At 46.1% G+C, this 20,716-nt stretch overlaps 1 protein-coding gene across 2 annotated transcripts in view; it reads right to left on the bottom strand.

The window, feature by feature from the left end:
- rapgef5a (Rap guanine nucleotide exchange factor (GEF) 5a) overlaps window positions 1-20,716 on the bottom strand; it is a 78,276-nt gene that overhangs the window by 12,986 nt on the left and 44,574 nt on the right. For both annotated transcript variants that reach the window (XM_076302144.1, XM_076302145.1), the window contains exons 10-14: window positions 12,525-12,658; window positions 10,725-10,825; window positions 4,791-4,869; window positions 3,876-4,020; window positions 783-874 (exon numbers count right to left, since the gene is read on the bottom strand). In XM_076302144.1, the coding sequence (XP_076158259.1) occupies window positions 783-874; window positions 3,876-4,020; window positions 4,791-4,869; window positions 10,725-10,825; window positions 12,525-12,658 (551 nt within the window). The remainder of the gene's footprint in view (window positions 1-782; window positions 875-3,875; window positions 4,021-4,790; window positions 4,870-10,724; window positions 10,826-12,524; window positions 12,659-20,716) is intronic.

Here is a 20,716-nt window from a genome sequence, read left to right as displayed (position 1 = left end):
GTGCATGATCTGTGAAGACACCCTGAGGTACATACACATACGCAGCTCTAATGAATGTACTCATGGCATTGATCCATATACATCTATATGGTCTCATACATCTATGCATCACAATGGCAAACAACTGCTACTGTATGGCACATGGTATAAACAAACAAACAAACAAACAAACAAACAAGGGACGCCTCAGTGGTCGGTTACCCTCCATACTCCATTCAGTCATCCTCATGCCTCTCTCATGAGATCCATAAGTCTCAAAAGACAAAAAGGTGTGAGAAAAGTCAAGTCACCAAACCAAGGCACTCCTTAAATTAAATTGTCTTTACTGAAAGGACACGTCCTAAATGGACACATTTGGCAGCTTCTAGTGAAGGGAACTGTGCGACGTTTTTCTCGTTTTCTGCTTTTGAATCTTTCCCCTTGACACCAGAGAACACGTGACTAAAACAAAGACGATGACAGACTTTTTTTTTTAGGAACTGGCATACCAACAACCTTCGTCTCAAACAGATCCATAAATCTGTCCGTCTCCGTAATGCCCTGTCTGTCTCTCCCTCTGTCTGAATGAACAAATGGATGTGTCTGTATGGCCCTGCCACCTGAGGATACTGAGAGAGACGAGCCGCAGCTTGGGCCGCCTGAATGGCCATGGTGATGGACACAGAGGCCACTTGTTTTGGACTGTACAGTGTGGTTCTCTGTTTGGACAACAACTGTGTGTGTGTGTGTGTGTGTGTGCGTAAGAGAAGGGCCGAGAAAGTGTGTGGGGGTGTGACACTCACTGTCGACGCCTAAGAAGCTTCTGGAATTCCTTCAGGTCCTTCTCCAAGGTGGGGAACTCATAGACATCCTCCAGCACATAGCGGTACAGAGTCTGCAGGGAATGTATAGAGAAGGACAGAGAGAGAGAGAGGGGGGGGAGAAAGGGTGAAATAGAGGGATAAAGAGAGAAGGAGAGGGAGAGAGATTTATACACAGAACTGACGACCCATAAAGTGCTGCGACAGTGTGTGTGTGTGTGACTGATGGTGTGTGTGTGTGTGTGTGCATGAGGGTGCATGTGTTTATGTTCAAATAAATGTGCTTGCATACACGGAGGGTAATAAGAAGGGCAGTATATCACCACGCATGAATCAAGGACATGACTGTGCCTTAATGCATCTCTGGGAAAACATGCAAACACAACACTTACACATCCACAAACACCCCCCCCCCCTCTCTCACACACACACACACATTCACACACACAATATGTAGGCATGTGCATGTACAACTACCCCCCCCCCATTCCCCCATTCGAGATTCACAGTCATATTCTGCATGACTGTGTTGGGTAATGGTAACCATTATGGCCTCATACCACCTCACTTCAGAAGAGAATAACTCTCTCTCTCTCTCTCTCAATTCAATTCAATTCAAAAGTGCTTTATTGGCATGACAAATAGTTAGACATTTGTATTGCCAAAGCAATTATTACATACGTTGAACATACAGGTATAAGACATGGACGTAACAACAGACAAGGAATGTTTCAGCGAATTATGTGCCTAAACGGACATTTATATAGGCAGCCTATAGTATGAATGATCGTAATGTAATTTCATTTTTAAACAGAGGGTAGTGAGGGTATGCATGTGTGTGGCTAGAGATATATCAGTGTGTGTGAGGATATGTACAGATGTAGGTTCGATTTAATCTCTCTCTCTCTCACAGTCTCATTCAATTTAATTGTTTTGATCAGTCAATCTCTTCTCATTCTTAGTCTCATTCTTCCTCTCTATCTCTCTTCCTCTCTCTCTGTCTTTCTCCCTCTCTCTATCCCTCTCTCTCTCACTGACCTCACAGAACCAGCCAGGCCCCCTCACGCCTGTTACTAGGCAACTATCACCTGGGATACTAACTCTGTGCACATGTAATAATCTACACCGGAGACCCTTGAATAGCTCGTCACGGATGTGGCAGAATGGTTGCCATGGCAGCCTTTCTTGACTGGAACGGGCAGGTTGGGACAGGACATAGCAATGTGAGGTGTGTGTGTGTGTGTGTGTGTGTGAGAGAGAGAGAGAGCGGAGAAAAAAGAGAGTGTGTGAGCGTGCATGTCTGTGTATGTGTGAGCGAGTGAAAGAGAAAGAAAAAGAGTGTGTGTGTGTGTGTGTGTGTGAGAAATGCCAACACATAGGTTTTGAAGGGATTGATTTGGTTTAGCGAGGGGGAGAATGGCAACTAAATGAAAGCATCTCTTTGCATTTGTGTGACCTGGGTGTGGAGGAAGAGCTGTGAAGCAGATACCTCTTATCACAGCAGCAGCAGCAGCACACAGCCATCTGTTCAAACACTGCATGGCTGTTTACTCCACACACACACACACACACACACACACACACACACACACACACACACACTCTTATACACAAACACACAAAAGAGACACACAAAATGCACACACACACATACAAACCCAAACACACACACACACAGATCCACAAACACAAAAAAGCAACCCACGCTCTGGGCTCAGTTTTCATTAATGAGCCACAACAACTTTCTCAGATTTCACTACCTAATGAACAGCCTTTAATGGGCTTAAGCCCCATGGATCACACTCAACTGTTTTCTGATGGCCACATTGGTGCAGGGCTTAGGGCTGAACACGTGCGTGAACACATCAAGAGACATAGAAAGAGAAAGGAGAGGGAGAGAGAAAGAGGGAGAGGGAGAGAGAGAAGTGGTAAAATGGAGAGTGGGAGAGTGTGAGGATGGAAGAGAGAGAAGAGAGAGGAAGAGAGAGAAAAGGAATGAGCAAGAAGAGAGCCAAAGAAAGGGTGAAGAGAAAGACGATTATGAGACATCAGGTTGCCTGAGTGTGGCTGTGGATCTGGCCCTTCAGGGCGTCTGCTAATCTACCTGACCCCTGCAGGAGAGACTGGGGCAGTAGTCAATGGAGCGCTTGGCTACCCACCGCTAACAGCACACACACACACACACACACACACACACACACACACACACACACACACACACACACACACACACACACACACACACACACACACACACACACACACACACACACACACACACACACACACACACACACACACACACACGACTAAAGCAAAAAGACCCATCTAATCCATTCACGCCCCAGTAACTTATGCAGGGTAGGTAGCAGTATTTCACCCACTCTGCACTAGCAAGATGACCTGTTCCAAACCAGCATTCTGCTTTAAAATCTCAAACCACTAATTGATATTGAAAAATAAGTGCCCACCCATTCCAAATGATGGACAAAGATAGTGACACTGACAGGGTATAGCGAAAAACGTCTTGTATACTCCACCTGTGTGTAAGATTGAACATTTCCCTCTTGCACCCAAAAAAACTAGTCCAACAGGGCCCTCTTAAAGTTGACATCTAAGTGATAGATGTTGGTAGCTAGAACTCATTACATTGAACTTCAATTCGTCAGGCCTCTATGTAACGTGTGCGTGTGTGTGTGTGTGTGTGTGCGTGCGTGCGTGTGTGTGTCTGTGAGCGTGTGTTTGGTCACATTCCATTCACACTGATGGTGACAAGTAATAATTGCAGTGTAAAAAGCCGCCTGGCTGTTTGCCTCTGACCCCCCTAACCTCAAAAAATCCAAAGACAAATATTTGCCTCTGGGGTGAACAAGATGCCTGAGATGTCACTTACTGGTGTTGCATGTTGAGATCAAGTTACACAGTGAACTGACTCAGTTCACAAAGTATTTTGCTCAAATAAATCTTTAGGTTAATGTGTATGTGAGCCTGTGTGTGTGTGTGTGTGTGTGTGTGTGTGTGTGTGTGTGTGTGTGTGTGTGTGTGTGTGTGTGTGTGTGTCTTTCACTCCCTCACCTTCATGAAGAGCTTGACGTGCTCCTCCTCACGCAGGAAGTCCTTGTAGAGCGAGCTCCACTGCGACACCAGGTGCAGTACCTTACGCTTCCTGTAGAGGGCCTCCTTTCCCTCCTCCTTGCCTTTGCAGCGCTTGGTGCAGTAAGTAAGGGCCACTGGGTTACGGAGAGACAACGTCCACAGCGAGGACACCGCACACACTCAGCACCACAGACAGTTAACAATAACCCAATAATAACTAACAAATGTACAACGACTATGATGTACACAAAATATAAATTATCCCACTTTGTACATTTATAATTTATAATAAACTACTTAATACAGGTCATTCCCCAAATCACTATGCTCATAAATCAGTTGCATGTTCTGCTATGGATGACTATAATATGATATAAGCCATTGACAGTGCAGCCAGCCTCATTACTCAATGCCACATTTGACCTATACTGCATTTGACAGCCGTTTCAATTGAATATACTGTATACACATCTCACCCTAGTGCTTATAGTTTTTTTTTATATATTTGTTCACTGAAGAGACAAATATGAAAACACATAAGACACACGTACTGTAACAACAATAACAATGTGTCCGTTTTTTTATATATATCCAGAGTGACGGCAAGTGCATGTAAGGGACCTGTATTTCCTCAGTGTGTGTGCTCCCGTGGGGTGTAAAAGCCGTGGCCTTGGCATAGTGAGTCCATTAGACTAGCAGCAGAGCCGTGAGAGCACATCTCACTACACAGCCTCTACTAACAGCTCAGGGGTCACCCGCTCTTCTAGACATGTCACTGAACAGTGTGAGTGAGTGTGTGTGTGTGTGTGTGTGTGTATGTGTATGTGTATGTATGTCTATCTGTTTATGCACGTGATGTGGTGTGTGTGTGTTCATGCCCACAGGAAAGGATATTGTCCCAACAGAGCTTGGCACAGGTCGTTTGTTGACATGAAGACCAGGTAGGTCAACAGGAAGTCATCTAGAAGCATCTCTGGAGAGCAGAGAGAGAGAGAGAGAGAGAGAGAGAGAGAGAGAGAGAGAGAGAATGCACCTCTGGTTAGCTCTATGAAACAGACATCTAAAGGGCACCTCAAGTACATGTTTAACATAAACAGCATGCATTTCATTTCCCAATCCAATAACATCATTGTTGCATCACCACAGCTTGCCAAAAAAATTAAAATCAATAGCTGTGTGTATGTGTATGTGTGTGTGAGTGTGTGTGTGTGTGTGTGTGTGTGTGTGTGTGTGTGTGTGTGTGTGTGTGTGTGTGTGTGTGTGTAGGTGTTTGAAACAAGTGTGAGTGAGTGTGTATGACCAATGCTGTGCTATGAAAATGAAACACGTTTGTAGGGCAGATGAATCAGAGATAAATCTTTTGGCAGTAGTGTGTGTGCTTAACACCCCGGGGGTCAGAAAAGAAAGCACACTCAAAGGCGTGAACACACACACACACACACACACAACACACACACACAATACACACACACAATACAAAATACACACACACACACACACACATGGCTGAGTAATCTCCCCAGCACCGCGAGGCAAGGGTGTGAAATCAAACAGGGGTATCACCCCAGATTAAGCCCCAGTCTGGTGTTTTTTCCCTCTCCCTTCTCCACGTGGCACAGAATCACACTCAGTGCCTGGAAACCAGCCGGACGGCCTGCCGACCCAAATGCTCTCCAAATGCAGGGCTGCGAGCATGCGAATCAATTATGAAAGAACCCGGGGGGTGAGGGAGAGAGAGAGAGAGAGAGAGAGAGATGAGAGAGAGGGAGAGGGAGAGGGAGAGAGAAGGAGAGAGTGAGGGAGAGATGGAGAGGGGGATACAGAGAGGGCGTTGGAGGAAGGGACTGGCTTTATCAATAATGGAACTGTAATCTTCACTTTCATAATTAAATTAAACCATCCTTAAAGGGCTGAGAATAAAAAAAATGCGTGGTGGAACAACGTGTGTGTGTGTGTGTGTGTGTGTGTGTGTGTGTGTGATGACGCACATTCTACCATATCTCTGTCTTTGCTCACCTCCAATCATCTTTTCTTGCTCGCTCTTTTTTATCTTTCAATTTCTTTCTTTATTCTCTGGCCTCATCTTCATCCCTCCCTGCCTGCTTAGCCTGCCTCCACTCTCTAGTAATGAATATCTATTTCCATCCAGTTTATCACACACACACACATACACAGGCGGCCGGCCAACCCATACCCCTAGAGGACCATCTCACTCACCCAGCTGTGTCCATCTCTGACACACACACACACACACACACACACACCACACACACACAGTGACAGACAGACACCAGACACTAACACATTGACAGCCAGATACAGATACACACACAAATACATCCCCACTAACCCACTCCTTTCACCATTGAATCAGATCACTATTAAACCATCAAACCCTACCGCTGTCAGACTTCCTCATCGGTTGAAAAATACTATTTTCTCTCATTAGCTCTGAATGTGGCTTCAGCCACTACATTACCGTCATTAGCACTCATATTCTCTCCATTAAACTGCTTCTACACACACACACAAACACATGCAGTCAAGCCAAGAGATCAAAGACTGAGGCTTCACTTCAACCATTCTTTCCCACTGTGTACACACACACACACACACACACATGTTGGCCCATGTAAACAGGCTCAGGCACATCCCCAAACACACACAATGGCGTGTGAAAACATGCCTTTGACCAAATAGCCACACCCTCCCTCTCTCTCTGACACACACACACACACTTCACTCTTGTAAATGGTCCCGATTTCAATCCCTCTAGGCTAAATGCAAAAACTAAAGGTCAACTAAACAGATCTGAGACCACACACACAGAGCACAAAACAGAGATGATCACAGCTCTCTGTGTTCTACCTACAGGCCAACTGGGTGGGTACTGCCTAGATCCTTTAAACTGTCTGATCACCTGCTCCCCTGCTCCCAAACACAGCACAGGCAAATTTACCATAGGATGCACCCAAACAAAAACATATTATGACCTCTGACATTTCAAATTATCCAATCAGATTTCATTATGTATCTGAACTTCCAATGGCACCAAAAGAAGTTTTGAGTACAGTGGGGAGGGGGAAAATGCTTGTTTGTTTTTTTTATTTTCTCATTTCTCTGTGTTGGTTCGCCACTCTTTTATCACTGAAAACAGAATAAATTATTCAGCGCTCTGAAGCTCCCCGAGGACACGCAGGGCAAAACAAATTCATTTTGGCTGCCTAAACTCTCAGAATGTCAAACAAGCCCACAAATACACACACACACATCCCCCCCACACACAAGCAAGCAAAACTTCACTAATTAATTCAGCACACTGCAAATTTGCTGAGTTTTGCCCTGTTGGAGATGACTTGAGACCTCATGTTACCTTTGAAGCAAGGGAACATTCCGGAAAATAAATAATAAATAAAATCACAAAGGCCTCATTCAATTCTTCCATCTCCAAAAACCCGACTCAAGTTCCATATTATATTTAGCATATTTCCTCATTGGAAGCTGAACCCGTCCCAAATGCACAATGGTGGTATTGATTTCCAAACCCCGGCTTCCATCTTAGAACCGGCTGACTCAGAACAACCCATGGAAACAGACACGGGATGTTCTTTCCACACACAGCACGTCACTACTGCTATCATTAGATCCCGGTTCCTGATGGCTCTAGAACGTCAGTACAGAAGAACCAGGCCAACAGTGTGACATTTCCCCCCACACGCACTCCACCCCATCTACTTAGCAGGGAGCTCCACGCCTAGTCCATTTCTGTATCCCATAAAGGCCATAACTTTTGACATTTCACAAGGTGATTTTCTTCGCTTGGTTTCAGTCTGGTTCAGTCACTGTTTTGGGCACAATGACATTTGAAGAGAACACAATTGAAGGCTAGGCTATTATATGTGAACACAATGAGAACAATCAGGCTACTGGGGTACATGGTGATCACCCATCTCACCTATGACCACATCTGCAAGGGTATGTTTAGCAGAAGTCTGCTGTCTGCGTGCGTGCATGTGTGTGTGTGTGCGTGCGAGAGAGGGTGTGTGTGTGTGTGTTGCAGAGAGAGAGAGATGATGAAGATGATGTGTGTGTGTGTGTGTGGGTGTGTGTGTGTGTGTCCTGCAGACAGAGAGAAAGAGAGAGAGAGAGAGAAGATGAAGATGAGGTGTGTGTGTGTCTGTGTGCACGCGCTCTGCAGCAAGGCCTGCTGTCCCTGCCTGATTTATGAGTTGGGTGGCACAATGTTCACTGGTCCATCTGCTCGTCCTATGGCATTAAAAAGTGAACAATAAACTTTCTGTCTCTCGTTCCCCCATTTCTCTATCCCTCTTTCTCTCTCTCTCCCTGTGCGTTAAAGGCGGCGCTGGAAAATGCTAAGTGAGCCTGCGAGCCAGCCGGTAATTAGACACAGGATGCACCAGCACAGAGGGGCTAACTGTCTGCCTATGGGCGTGTAGCATAGACAGAACCAGAGAGAGAGAGAGAGAGAGAGAGAGAGAGAGAGAGAGAGAGAGAGAGAGAGAGAGAGAGAAAGAACACACCACACAGGGGGAAAGAGAGAGGATGGCACAAGTGAGGCTGACACACACACACACACACAAAATTAAGGCACGGTATCACACTACCTCCCACTCCTCTTCTCTCTCATTAGCATTAGTGGAGGGCTACTTCTTCACACTCTGCTCCACAGTTAGAAAAATAAATAATTACAAGAGCAGGAGGGTTTGGAACAGGGCTTTGTTCCATTCCATTTCAGCTGGCCTTCAACATTCTGGAATCGATCTGTTTAGCAGTCAGGAGTCTGCGGACAGTGGCCTCGGCCGAATCCTAATGACCTGACAGAGAGTGCCCTGACCTTCAGCTGCACGCCACACTGCACACTGCAGCACGGGGGATCTGCTTCAGGGGCACTGGACAGCCCAGTAGTATACACAGGTAGCCTACTGACACTAGTAAACAGACCTTTCTCTGAAAGATTTCTGAAATCAATTCTACCAACTTTCTGTTTTTATATATTTATTTTTTTGAGAATCATTCATGTATTTTACAGATGCTATATCCCTATACAGTCACTCCTGTAGTTTAGGAACACTGATGTTAGCGATATCATTAGTCATAAGCCTATTGCTAAATTGCCTGCACTCTGTAAATCAACACAATGACTGTATGGTCATATGCACATATAACCTTATTAAATGTATACTATGCAGGTTTAGGTATTTTTGGTGAGTTTAGAGCTCTCTTTAGAGTCGCGATGTATTCATATGTTACTCTGCTATTGTAAATAGCAAACTTCTCGCGACATATCCCCGTTACACAATGCAAATGCTTTTGTAGTGGAGGTGAAGGATTAACAACAGGCAAAAACTATCTCCAAAGAGCTATATCTACTGACAAGGTAATGTTTCAGATTCTTGCAGGTTTTGGCGGGGCGCCACTCTTGGAAGTTGCATGGCTGGTTTTCTCGGTAGGGACTCTACATCTATGCTGTATAGCTATGCTAGGTGAACGATTCGCCTATTACAAGTTTGTTGGCTTCATAAAGGTGAAAATCTTGCATAGTGTGCCTTTAAACTTGTAAGTTAATTACATGTGATTAAGTTATGTTGGTGTTCTGCAATGATAACAAGAGCATCCTGCTTTAGACCATATTAACCTGCAGTGTCAGAACAGGTCTGAACTCAGCATGATGTGAGGAGACACACCTTTCCTCCGAGGAAGTGAAAACACAGAGACGACTTAAGGGACAGTGAAAGCCAGAAAATGCATTCCTAAATAAGATCTCTTGGATGTGCTGTTCCAACATGCCGGCACATTCCGGATCAAAAGAGAAGGAGCGGCTTGTGTTTGCGTGTTCAAGCCAATACCCCCACAGAGATGGTTTTACCTCCATTGTTGAACTCTATGTAACAAATCACTTGCACAGATGAATACTGATAGACTTTGCTGCATACTGCGAGTCCATGGACATTCGAATCATATCTGATGTAAAGGTCATGGGGTCACTGCTCTCACTGAGTTCATATCAGGTCAGCCTAGCCAGCTATACTAGCATTAGTGGTGAAGATCTATTAGCTCTTAGTTGACCTCTCAAGTAAAGAGGAAACATAGAAAGAAAAACACTCTGAAAAAGTAAAAATGAAAAGGCAGATATAAATATAATTTTCCATTATTATCTTTCTTATCTTCAGCTCATCTATACACCTGCCAAATGAAAATGTAATGTCTGTTGTCAACACCAGGTTGTTTACACTCCTCCCAGTGCACCAGTAGTCTGTTGCGTTTAACCCCTTCCTAGTCCAGTGTAAACTCAACTGACCCAATCCCACACAGAGGAAGGCTTCTGGGCCCCAATCCAGCGGTCACTCTTTGCACAAGGTTAATGATGGTCAGGACTCAGTAGGCTGGTTATCAAACAAACCCAGAGAAAAGTGTCCTCTACCAATGCCGTCGTCCTTGACTGGAATGCATATTCAATACACAGGTATCTCTGGCTAAAAAAGAGTAACGCTGAAGTGTAAAAACTAGGTAGGAAGTACCCCGGAGGACCCACTATGAAATGTGAGGGCAGCGTTCTTCTAGTGACACAGTGGAGTGTTTTTAGGGTTTTACTGTGTTTTTAAACTGCTGTTACATGTGGACACACACACACACACACGATATGATATAGCATCTAATATAGATACTTCTCAACTAACACAGTTGCACTGAGACAGTGTGATAACTAACGGAAGGTATAAAGTTGTTTTATTGGAGAGCCCCTATGTCCTGCAGAGGAAGAAATGAGTGATAGAGACTAAAGAGTGAAAGAGTGGAGGGGTCACTCACCTGCTTCTCTGTTCTCCGTAGCCCCCTGCTGCTCGTCCAGGCGCAGGTCGCTGAGCAGGTGTTCCAGAATCTTCTGCGGCGTCCCCGAGACCACCACGTACCTGTCGGACACAGCAGAAGAGTTGGAAGAGGAATCGGTCAGGTAGTCCTCCTCGGCCAAGCGCGCGGAGCGCGATCCACAGCTCCACGCTCTCTCTCTCCCCCCTGCCCCCTCCTTCCTCTCCCTTCTCTCCCCCTCCTCCTCCTCCTCCTCGTCATCTATGTAGCGAAAGTAGGGGACGTCAAAAGTGCGGACAGCAGGCTCCTGAGGTAAGCTACAGCTGCTGCAGCTCTCGCAAGTGTCACGCTCTTCTTCCTCCTCCTCATCATCTTCATCATCATCATCATCATCATCGTCACCACCATCGTCATCCTCCTCGGGCTCGACTAAAGTGGCACGCTTTTCCAGGAGTTGCCTCATGCTGCCCATGTCCTGGCCCTTCCAGAGGACACCCCCTCCCCCCCTACTGCAGCATGACCCAGGCCAGGGCTCCTCTCCCTGGGCTAAGCGGTGCGGCGCTTCCCCTTGAGTGGCGGGCTGAGCTCCAGAGACATGCGCTGCTCGTGCTGTGGCGGCTGCCTCGGACCAGACTGAGCGCGCTCAGAGCCAGCCGGCCGCTCAGAACCTCTGCTCTCCCTGCTCAAGACACTCCCTGTCCTGTCAGTGCTAATGCAAGCCCCACACACACACACACACACTCTCTCTCTACCATTCTCTCTCTGTCACACACACCTCTCTCTCTCTCTCTATTTCTCTCTTTCACACACACACACACACAGTACACTTCTTCCAAAGGACTGCTCTGTCCATGCGGCAAGCACAAACATGCACACCCAAACACGCACGCCACCGCACACACAGTCTTCCTGCGGCAACACCAGCCAACACACACACGCACGCCACCACACACACAGTCTTCCTGCGGCAACACCAGCCAACACACACACACACACACACACACACACACACACACACACACACACACACACACACACACAGTGATTCTCTCTCTGTCTCTTGCCCTGCAGCTAGAGCATTCATTCCTTCTGTCTCCAATGAATGCAGACACACAACCTCTGTTACCAGCACTCATGCAAATACACACTCTTCTGGAACAACACTGACACTCGCACGCACACACACAAAAACACACACACACACTCACTCACTGTCACATTCATCCCTGTAGCACTGCAGGCTGTGTGTGAACGTGTGTGTGAGTGTATGTATTTGAGTCGTGAGGGAAAGAAAGAGAGAGAAAGGGGGATAGAGAGATAGCCAGGGAGAGAGAGATGCAAATAATTGGAAGAGAGAGAGAGGTTGAGAGAATGTGATTGAGAGATGGGAGGAAGACTATAGAAATGACTGACAGACAGAGGAAAGAGAAAAGGGATGGATAATGTGAGACAGAGGAGAGAGAGAGGAGAAAGGGAGAGGTGAGAGGGAGGGAAAGGTGAGGAGAGAGAGAGAGAGAGAGAGAGAGAGAGAGAGAGAGAGAGAGAGAGAGGCAGGTAGAGAAGAGAATAAATGCTGGAAGCTGAAAAATGGAAAGAGATGGGGAAGGGAGAGAGGGGTAGGGAAGAAGAGAGAGGGAGTGGACAGAATGGAGAGAGAGAGAAGAGGAGAGGGAGGGGGACAGGAAAAGAGATAGGCAGGAGGAGAGAGGACGGAGAGAGTGTGCGAGAGAGAGAGAGAGAGAGAGAGGGAGGGAGAGTGAGAGCAAGAGAGAGAGAGGGAGAGAGACTGGAGGGGATTCTAACCTCTTGTCGCTATCCTCCTCTTTCACCCCTCCCGTAGTCGTGGGCGACGGTCGCTCTGACGACACCCTCTGGAGAACCAGCACATCCTGGCCTCTCTCTTTCAGACACACGCGGACAACACCTTCCCCCTGAGCCTGAGAGAGAGGGAGAAAATTAGTGAGACTGTAAGAATGTCTGTGTGTATGTGTGTGTGTGTGTGTGTGTGTGTGTGTGAGTCAGTGAGTGAGTGAAAGAAAGAGAGAGAGAGAAAGAAAGAAAGAAAGACATAAAGAACGATTGACGACAGGCAGAGAAGATGATGACATGCAGAGGAAGACATATGTACATGATTAATAGAAAAACAATAAATAAAAAATAATGCCTCTAAACACACCGTTACTAGGCACAGAACCTCAGACACAAAACAGTATCCTCGCACATAGGAAATAGATAGGGGATAGACAGAGAAGCCAAACACACAAACACACACCGTATGCAAATACTCAAAGAAACACCGCTCAACAGCCTGTCTACACATTCAGTTCTACACTGAAAGGGTGTGCCCCGAAATCAGGGCACACCAGCACATCTGCTGCCTTGGATGTGGCCCAGTCTGATGAGGGGAGTTCAAGCTTCTTCCTAATTTTCAGGGGGTGAAGCGAGTCATCTCTACAGAGAGCTGGGTTGGCAGAAACGCCGCTCCCGCACCCCTGCTGCATGTCCGGAGGGGGTCGGGCAGGAGGGGAGAGAGGAGGGGAAGGGAGGGGAGGGGAACTCTCAGGTGGAAAAGCAGGCATTCCCTGAGGAGGCAGCAGGCAGAAGCAGAACGCCATGACCAGAGAGGAGGGATAATGAGTGGAACCGGAGGCAGCCCACTTCAGCCTTTCAGCTGCCTGTGTGTGGGTGTGTGTGTGTGCATGTGTGTATGCATGTGTGTGTGTGTGTGTGTGTGCATGTGTGCACCATTTGTGTTTCCCTTCTCTCATGTCATATTTCTTTTACTTCCTTTCCCCTCCCTTCATTTTTTTCTCTCAATCTCTCTATTTCTCTCTATTTCTCTCTCTCTCTATTTCTCTCTCTCTCTCTCTCTCTCTCTCTCTCTCTCTCTCTCTCTACTCTTCACCTTTTTATCCCCAAATAAAAACACAGAGCACTTCAGACGGTGGCTGACGTTCACCCTCAATCATCTCTTAAGCTGCGGCTCCTTACTTATAAACCTCCAGTCATCATCAGAAACCTCCTTGATCCATTATTCTTTTGAGCTTCTCCCAAAAAATATAGATTCAGATAAATCCCCCATATTTCTGCACAGCGCTTTGATGTGACCCGTCAGTCAGTGCCATGGATCAGGTGTGATCGATACCTGCTTTCATCCTTAAGCTCAATAGAGAGGTCTGCTTTTGCCAGTTGGCATATGTACACACACACACACACATATATATACACTCTTAGACACATCTTTACACACACACACACACACACACACACACACACACACACACACACACACACACACACACACACACACACACACACACACACACACACACACACACACACACACACACACACACACACACACACACACACACACACACACACACACACACACACACACACACACACACACACACACACACACACACACACACACACACACACACACACACACAGGATTTCACATCCTGACTAGGTCCTGACAAGAGGCTTTGATGCCTGAGATGGCAACTGGGGATTTTGGGTATCTGATACCCACCCCAGCGGTGCACCTGGTAGACCAACACAGGTGTGAAGACATACACACCCACACACACACAAGTATGTGTATAATACACCAAAACTATACAAAAAACAGACACTCACACTTCTCCTGGAAGTCTAGTCAGATTCCATTAAAAGAAATCACACCAGTGCAAAGAGTTACAGCTACAGCTTAAAAAAAAAAAAATAGAAAAGCACTAAACGGGAGATCAGAGCCCGGTCTTTTAAATAGCTTTTTATAGAGCATTTAACAGCGCCTGGCGTTTATTATGTGGGCGTGCTGTGCATTCAACAGGGGACCTAGCCAAGCGTGGCAGCGTTTTCCTATTCATGACTCACACCTTAACACCACCTGGTTCAGGTGAATCCGGCATCCGCCGTGGTGAGGTCACCTGACACTACAGAGCCCAGGTGTGTTCTGTCTGGTCGAGACGGAAGGACAGATGAGGACAGACAGGTTGAAGCCTGTTTTGTTTTTTGTTTTTTTAAAGTTGATGAATGCGGTCTGAAACGAGAGTAGATGATGGACATTGACTGGAACAGGATGTGTCTAACCCAAAATCTACACTCTGGCTTGACAAAGTCAGATTCTTTTGAATTTAAATGATATTCCTGTTTCAGTCACAGTGGATTTCTGTCCTCCATGGTTGCAATTTGTCAAAAGTTTGACAACAGTCCAAGACACATGACTTAGTTGAAGGAAAAAGAAAAAAAAGAAAAAAACAAGAAATCAACATTTTGTAACAGAAACAAGAGATTTACAGTTGTTGCTCCTAGAAAGCTCAGGGCCTTGCACACTGAGTGGACTGAGAGCAATATTCTTATCCAAGTTAGTCACTAAAGCACATATAGGTGCCGACATGAGTTCACCGACACTTTGTCACCTACTAGCATCAGAGATTTAAACTGGAGTCCCGCTGCCCTGCATATATCCCATCAATCCCATCTTCAAGATCAATCTGATGTGTAGAGTGTGGTACACGGAGTATAATCACAAACATTATATTCATAACATAACAACATGATTAGAATGTTGCCAACGTTTGATGATGTGACAATGAACTCAAACAACTGCTATGAATGGCAGGCAAGGCAAATTCTAGATCTGTGTGATTTAAATATTTGCAAGTCATTCCAGAATTATATCACTCCTAAAATATTAAAATATGCTAAATTAGCTAAATCAGTAGCGTGCTATAAATCAATCATGCCCGTGCAGAGATCAGTATCCGTCAGTGTTCATGGGAGGGAAAGATGGAGAAATGCAGCACAGCATGGATGGCAGTAGACACAGGACTGAGAAACCTTAGGTCCATCTCAAGTGCTATCTGAGCGGTAACAACTACGAGGCTCGGCTGACCTTAACCCTCCTTCAGTTTTAAAACAGGGGAAGTGCACCCTCATCCCATCATTCACACAAAGAGGGCTTAGAATAAATCTGCTACCAGCCAGCCGCGCTGAAAAGCGCTGCTCACGTAACCCACCAGCAGGATTGTTGGAAATGGGGTGGAGTGCCAGGGGCCTAAAAAATGAAAGCATGACGCAGGCCAGGGTCGCTGGACAGAATGTCCCAGAACCAGACCCTGACCTCTGGTTGTGGAGCACACCCAACCATAACAAAGCTCAGGCGCATACAGTACATACCGCAGACACACGCACAAAACTACACACACACACACACACACACACAACAATGCAATCTTTGGTTTATGTCATTTCGAGTGCATTGACATTAATATCAACACCCAAGCATAATTCCAAGTTTGCCAAGCAATTCAAACAATCTCAAAGACTTACACACACACAAACACACATAAAATACAATGACCTGCTCAAAGACAATAAGACAGCCCACTTACAGAAGGTTGCAACACATCCTTGCAAACACACACTTACATACTTTCTTTCTCACACACACACACACACACGCACACACTCTGCATCCATGGGCATGACTCCAGGGTAATGTTCCTAAGATCTGACCGCAGAACAAAGGGTCAAGCTCAAAGCCTCTCAAAGTCCTGCAGATTTTTGACTCCTTGTGGCCTACCACTTGACCTTTTACCTGTGCAGAACAGCATTATGGGAGAGAACCAAAGCAGAGTTGCAGGACTTTTTATGTACCATCATTTCTGATTGTACATTAGGCCTACGTTATGTGGTGAGAGAGTATCTGAGCCAAGTATGCAAAGATGTCCTTACAACCAGCTAAGTCCCGCTCCTGCTAAAGGTTTATGTAAGGTCGATAGCCCGCAATTAATAGGGAAATGACTGGGCAAAGCAAAGGATTGTGGGAAAGGGACAGGGCAGGACCATTAGCAGTAACAGATGTCTGCCAGGGAAGAACCAGCACCTGCAGGAAGGCCTGTGTGTGTCTGTCTGTGCACAGGATGAACATTCTCACTGAGCATGCTCAGACAAGAGGAAACGCAGAACCCTTCCTCCAGTCAAACATGGGGAGTCTTTGACGAGACCCCTCTCATCCCCACATCCTCCAGCGGAGGTCAGGAGGTAGCGGTTTGACGTCACTGCAGGCCGACCCTTACGAGACCTCCAGACACAAATGTTACCTAACAGGGGCTCCGGCTGGCCTAAATTCTCCAGAACGTTCTCAAACATTCCGTGAATAGTATGCGAGGTCCTGCTCCGACGCGATCCGATCTAATCCAAACATTAGACACTTCCCCCCTTTTTCCGACCAACATTAATATGGAGGGGACCACTTTGCAGCCCATCGGGCCTCCAAAGAAACAAGTGTGTGTGTGCATACCAGCCTGTGAACTTTCCCTTTCTCTCTCAGCGCCTGGCATGAGAGAGAGGTTAAAAAAAAGTCACGTCAGCTCTGATGGAACGCATCAATCAGATTTGTTTACCGTTATGCAACGTCGTCAAAACAGCAAATTTTACAAACAGGAGTGCGCTGGGGAAAAATAAAACGCGGGTGATGTACCTGATAACAACGACAAAAAAACAAAACATGTAACTCTCCCAGGGCCTCTTTGCTCTAGTCCTTATCCAACAACAACAACCACAGAACCCAACAGCCAATCACAACACAGCTGCAATCACACACACACACATGCACACAGTTACACACACTAGAACATGGCCTTTCATATTATTGCGCAAAATCAACAATTATCCACTCAGTAAAAATATGCTACCGACGATGGTTAAAAGAACACCGTTTTAGACCATATCGTGAGAGCGCAGGGGCAAAACACTCGAAGAAAAGTATGTGACGATTACATAACTTGTTCCCTGGCTTTCGGGTCTGGAACTAGAGTGGTCTGGGGGAGATATGTGGGGGTCAGTCAGGATGTCTGAACAACACAATTCTTCATGTGGTCTGTAGAGAACCAGGAGGACTGAATGCGTGCGGTTTGACAGGCCTGGGAGATGTCCAAGATTTGTCTGCAGAGCAGGACAGTGGGAAAGGAAAGGTCTGTGAACTCGAAGGGGTTCTAATGCTACAGGGATGCTTTAATGTGGAGATGTTCCTGCGGTTCGGATGGTATGGGAATGTGGTTAACGCTAATCCACAGAGGCTGTAAAAGTGTGAGAGCACTCATACTAGCATTCCTGTGCTCATCTTATGGTTAGCATACGCTAAAAGCCTGTGGAGCACATGGGGTCTTCTAGAGCAGTGTTTTTCAACCACTGTGCCGGGGCACACTAGTGTGCCGTGAGAGATCATCAGGCGTGCCGCAGAAAATTACCCAAATGTAACTCACTGGTCCAGAAAAGCAACTAGTGCATCAAAGAATTTATAACCACATGCTCTCATTGATTGTATGATTGCACTATTTGTGGTATGCAGGCATTGTACAACGGGGGCCCCATATCCAGTATTCACAGAATCAACACATCCAGTTCATAACAACAATTAAATTAGATATAGTCACCTACAAATGAAACAGAGGGCGCTTGTTTTATTGAGCAGGTCTTGCATAGAAGCCATAATAAGGCCATATCTGTGTATTATTTGAAGTTTTAGGCTATGGTATGTTTTTTTTTTCTTTACACACGATGTTAGTGTGCCGTGGGACATTTTAAGTGTCAAAAGTGTGCCGTGGCACAAAAAAGGTTGAAAAACACTGTTCTAGAGTATACTGATTAACTCTGAAGTATGTGCTTTTCTTTTCTTTTTCAGGGGTGGAGGGTATCAATAGTATAAACAATGGGGTAGATTGGAGAAGGTTCCTTTGCTATTTTCAGACATCCACTGAGACCTACACAGGCCACAACAGAAGCCTAAGGAGAGTGTGATAATCTTTGGAGGTTACAGAAACAGGATGACTGGTCTCGTTATCACAACGCATCTTGGTGTTGTAACCAAGGTTATTATCTGCTACACTGTAATAGCAACAGAAGCAAACATCAGAAGCAGTAGCTCAACTGCTATCCCACGCTCATGTACAGATTATCTTAAATGACACAACTGTGATCCTACGCTTGAGTATAGAGATCTCAAATGTTCCCTGTGCGCTCTCCTTTGGGTGTGTGTGTCACAAAGACAAATAACGAGGGGTGAGAAGTTGACCACGCTGAGGCTTTAAGACAAAGGAACAGACATGATCACAGCCAGTTCTCACAGTGTGGTCAGTTACCCACCAACACCAAATGAAAACCAGGCCAACACAAGCAGATGAGGGATTCAAGGCCCATGGTCGGCGAGTGAGTGAGTGTGTGTGTGTGTGTGTGTGTGTGTGTGTGTGTGTGTGTGTGTGCCCCAGCTTAGGCTGCACTAGTTTCTCTCCTTCCTTCCCTCCCTCCCGCAACGCCTCATTCCTCCCTTTCCTTCCCCTCTTTCCTGTCCTCCTCTCCTCCGTGGTGTGGATGTCGTCCACTCCATTGTCAGGACATTACCTCATAATCCCCGCTTCGCTCCACCACCTCGCCTGGAGTGTAAGCTTTGGACAGGATGAGGCTGGACTGCCTAGAGTGATGATGTGCTGTTCCAACAGCTTGTACTGCTCCATGCTGTGCACCAAGATTCTTGCATGCTGTGATGTATTGTGATATTGTATGCCATGCTGTTATGTGCTGTTGTTGTGTGTCGTAATACACTATTTGTCAAGCATGTTGTCCTGCCTACCTTTGAGACATTCAGACTGTAAGTTTGTATGGTAGGATTGGGTCACACACTAGCTCAAGTGATGACATACTGCTCCATCAGCCGCTCTGTGTTGTGTGATAATGACTCATTTAATGTGTTATTGTGTAATAATAATATGTTGAGAGTTATTGTGTTCTCATATATTGTTTAGCTTGTGCGGTGTCATGCTGTCCCATGTTGCTGTGGACTGTGCTGAATTGTGCTGTATTGGGTTCACCACAGTGAGACTGTTTCTGAGAGTTGGTTATGTCTGCCTTGCTTCATAAGCATGTGCTGTGAGGCTGAACAGCCCTGGGATTTTTAGCTTTGCTGTTGTGGGAACTCTGCAGTGGAACTGGGTCATAGACATTTTTATGAACACCTCACACTAACTGAACCCAGCTTCTGTCTCTATCTTGCTCTCAAGTCAGTTCAGTTTGAGACTTTCTTCTATTAAGTTGCCCAGTACATATTCATCTTGTACATTACAATCAACTGCATGGTGATGAGATGTCATGCATGTCCACCTTCAGCTTCACCCTTCAGCCAGTACACTGCAGTGGAAAAAGCTTACAGTAAGGTGCTGTACCATCACACACAAAGCTAGCAGGGCCACTGACACTGCGCTAACCCACTGGCCTCCCCCTGACCTGCCCTGGCTAGGTCTCTCCACACAGGAGTTAAGCCTGTTAGCCCATTAGCCTGTTAGCGTAGCGTCAAAGCTCCCCACTGGAACGCCACACCAGACAGGCAACACTGGAGGCAGCGGAGTCCAGGCCTTACTGGTGATGTAGACTGTGGAGGGATCCCATGACTGGCTCAGACAGCCCGCTACAAGTTAGCGGAGTTAGCTCCAGACAGCAGAGTTGGCAGAGTTAGCATTTGAAAAAAAAAAACTGATTTAAATATTATAAATGTTATAAGTAGTAAAGCTGTCTGTCTATTGCGGTGCTAAACAAAATGCTACAAAGTGAACATGTGTAATATCCATTTGCTCATCACACTCTTCCCATCAGTGATTCTATAACAGTGTGCTGTCACACACTGGAAACCGGACAGGGTTGTCATTGAATTAGTCTTCTTTTTGATGACTTTGCATTGCAATAATCTTATCATACGAAAAGGTTTATTCTTGGAAAAGTCCATCTCATCAGGGTTCGGGGTGGACGTTAGTGAGGGTGGTGTCCACTGCGTTCTCACGGTCAGGGGAAAGGGCTGACAGGTCTTCTGGCTGACGTACAGGAGAGCGCTTAGAGGAAAGGAAAGCGGCGTGCTCCATGGAAAGCCAACAGGAAGCACTTGTGTTCCTTTCCTGTGTTCCTGAGCACTTACGTATACGTGTATATGTGTGTAT

Source organism: Alosa pseudoharengus, unplaced genomic scaffold (genome assembly GCF_046254945.1).
Source record: "Alosa pseudoharengus isolate Yale_2024_CS ecotype anadromous, Long Island Sound unplaced genomic scaffold, YU_APseudo_1.1 YU_APseudo_1.1_scf_23, whole genome shotgun sequence".
NCBI lineage: Eukaryota > Metazoa > Chordata > Actinopteri > Clupeiformes > Clupeidae > Alosa > Alosa pseudoharengus.
Note: the sequence above shows the minus strand (reverse complement) of the source record. Positions and strands in the feature narration are given on the sequence as shown.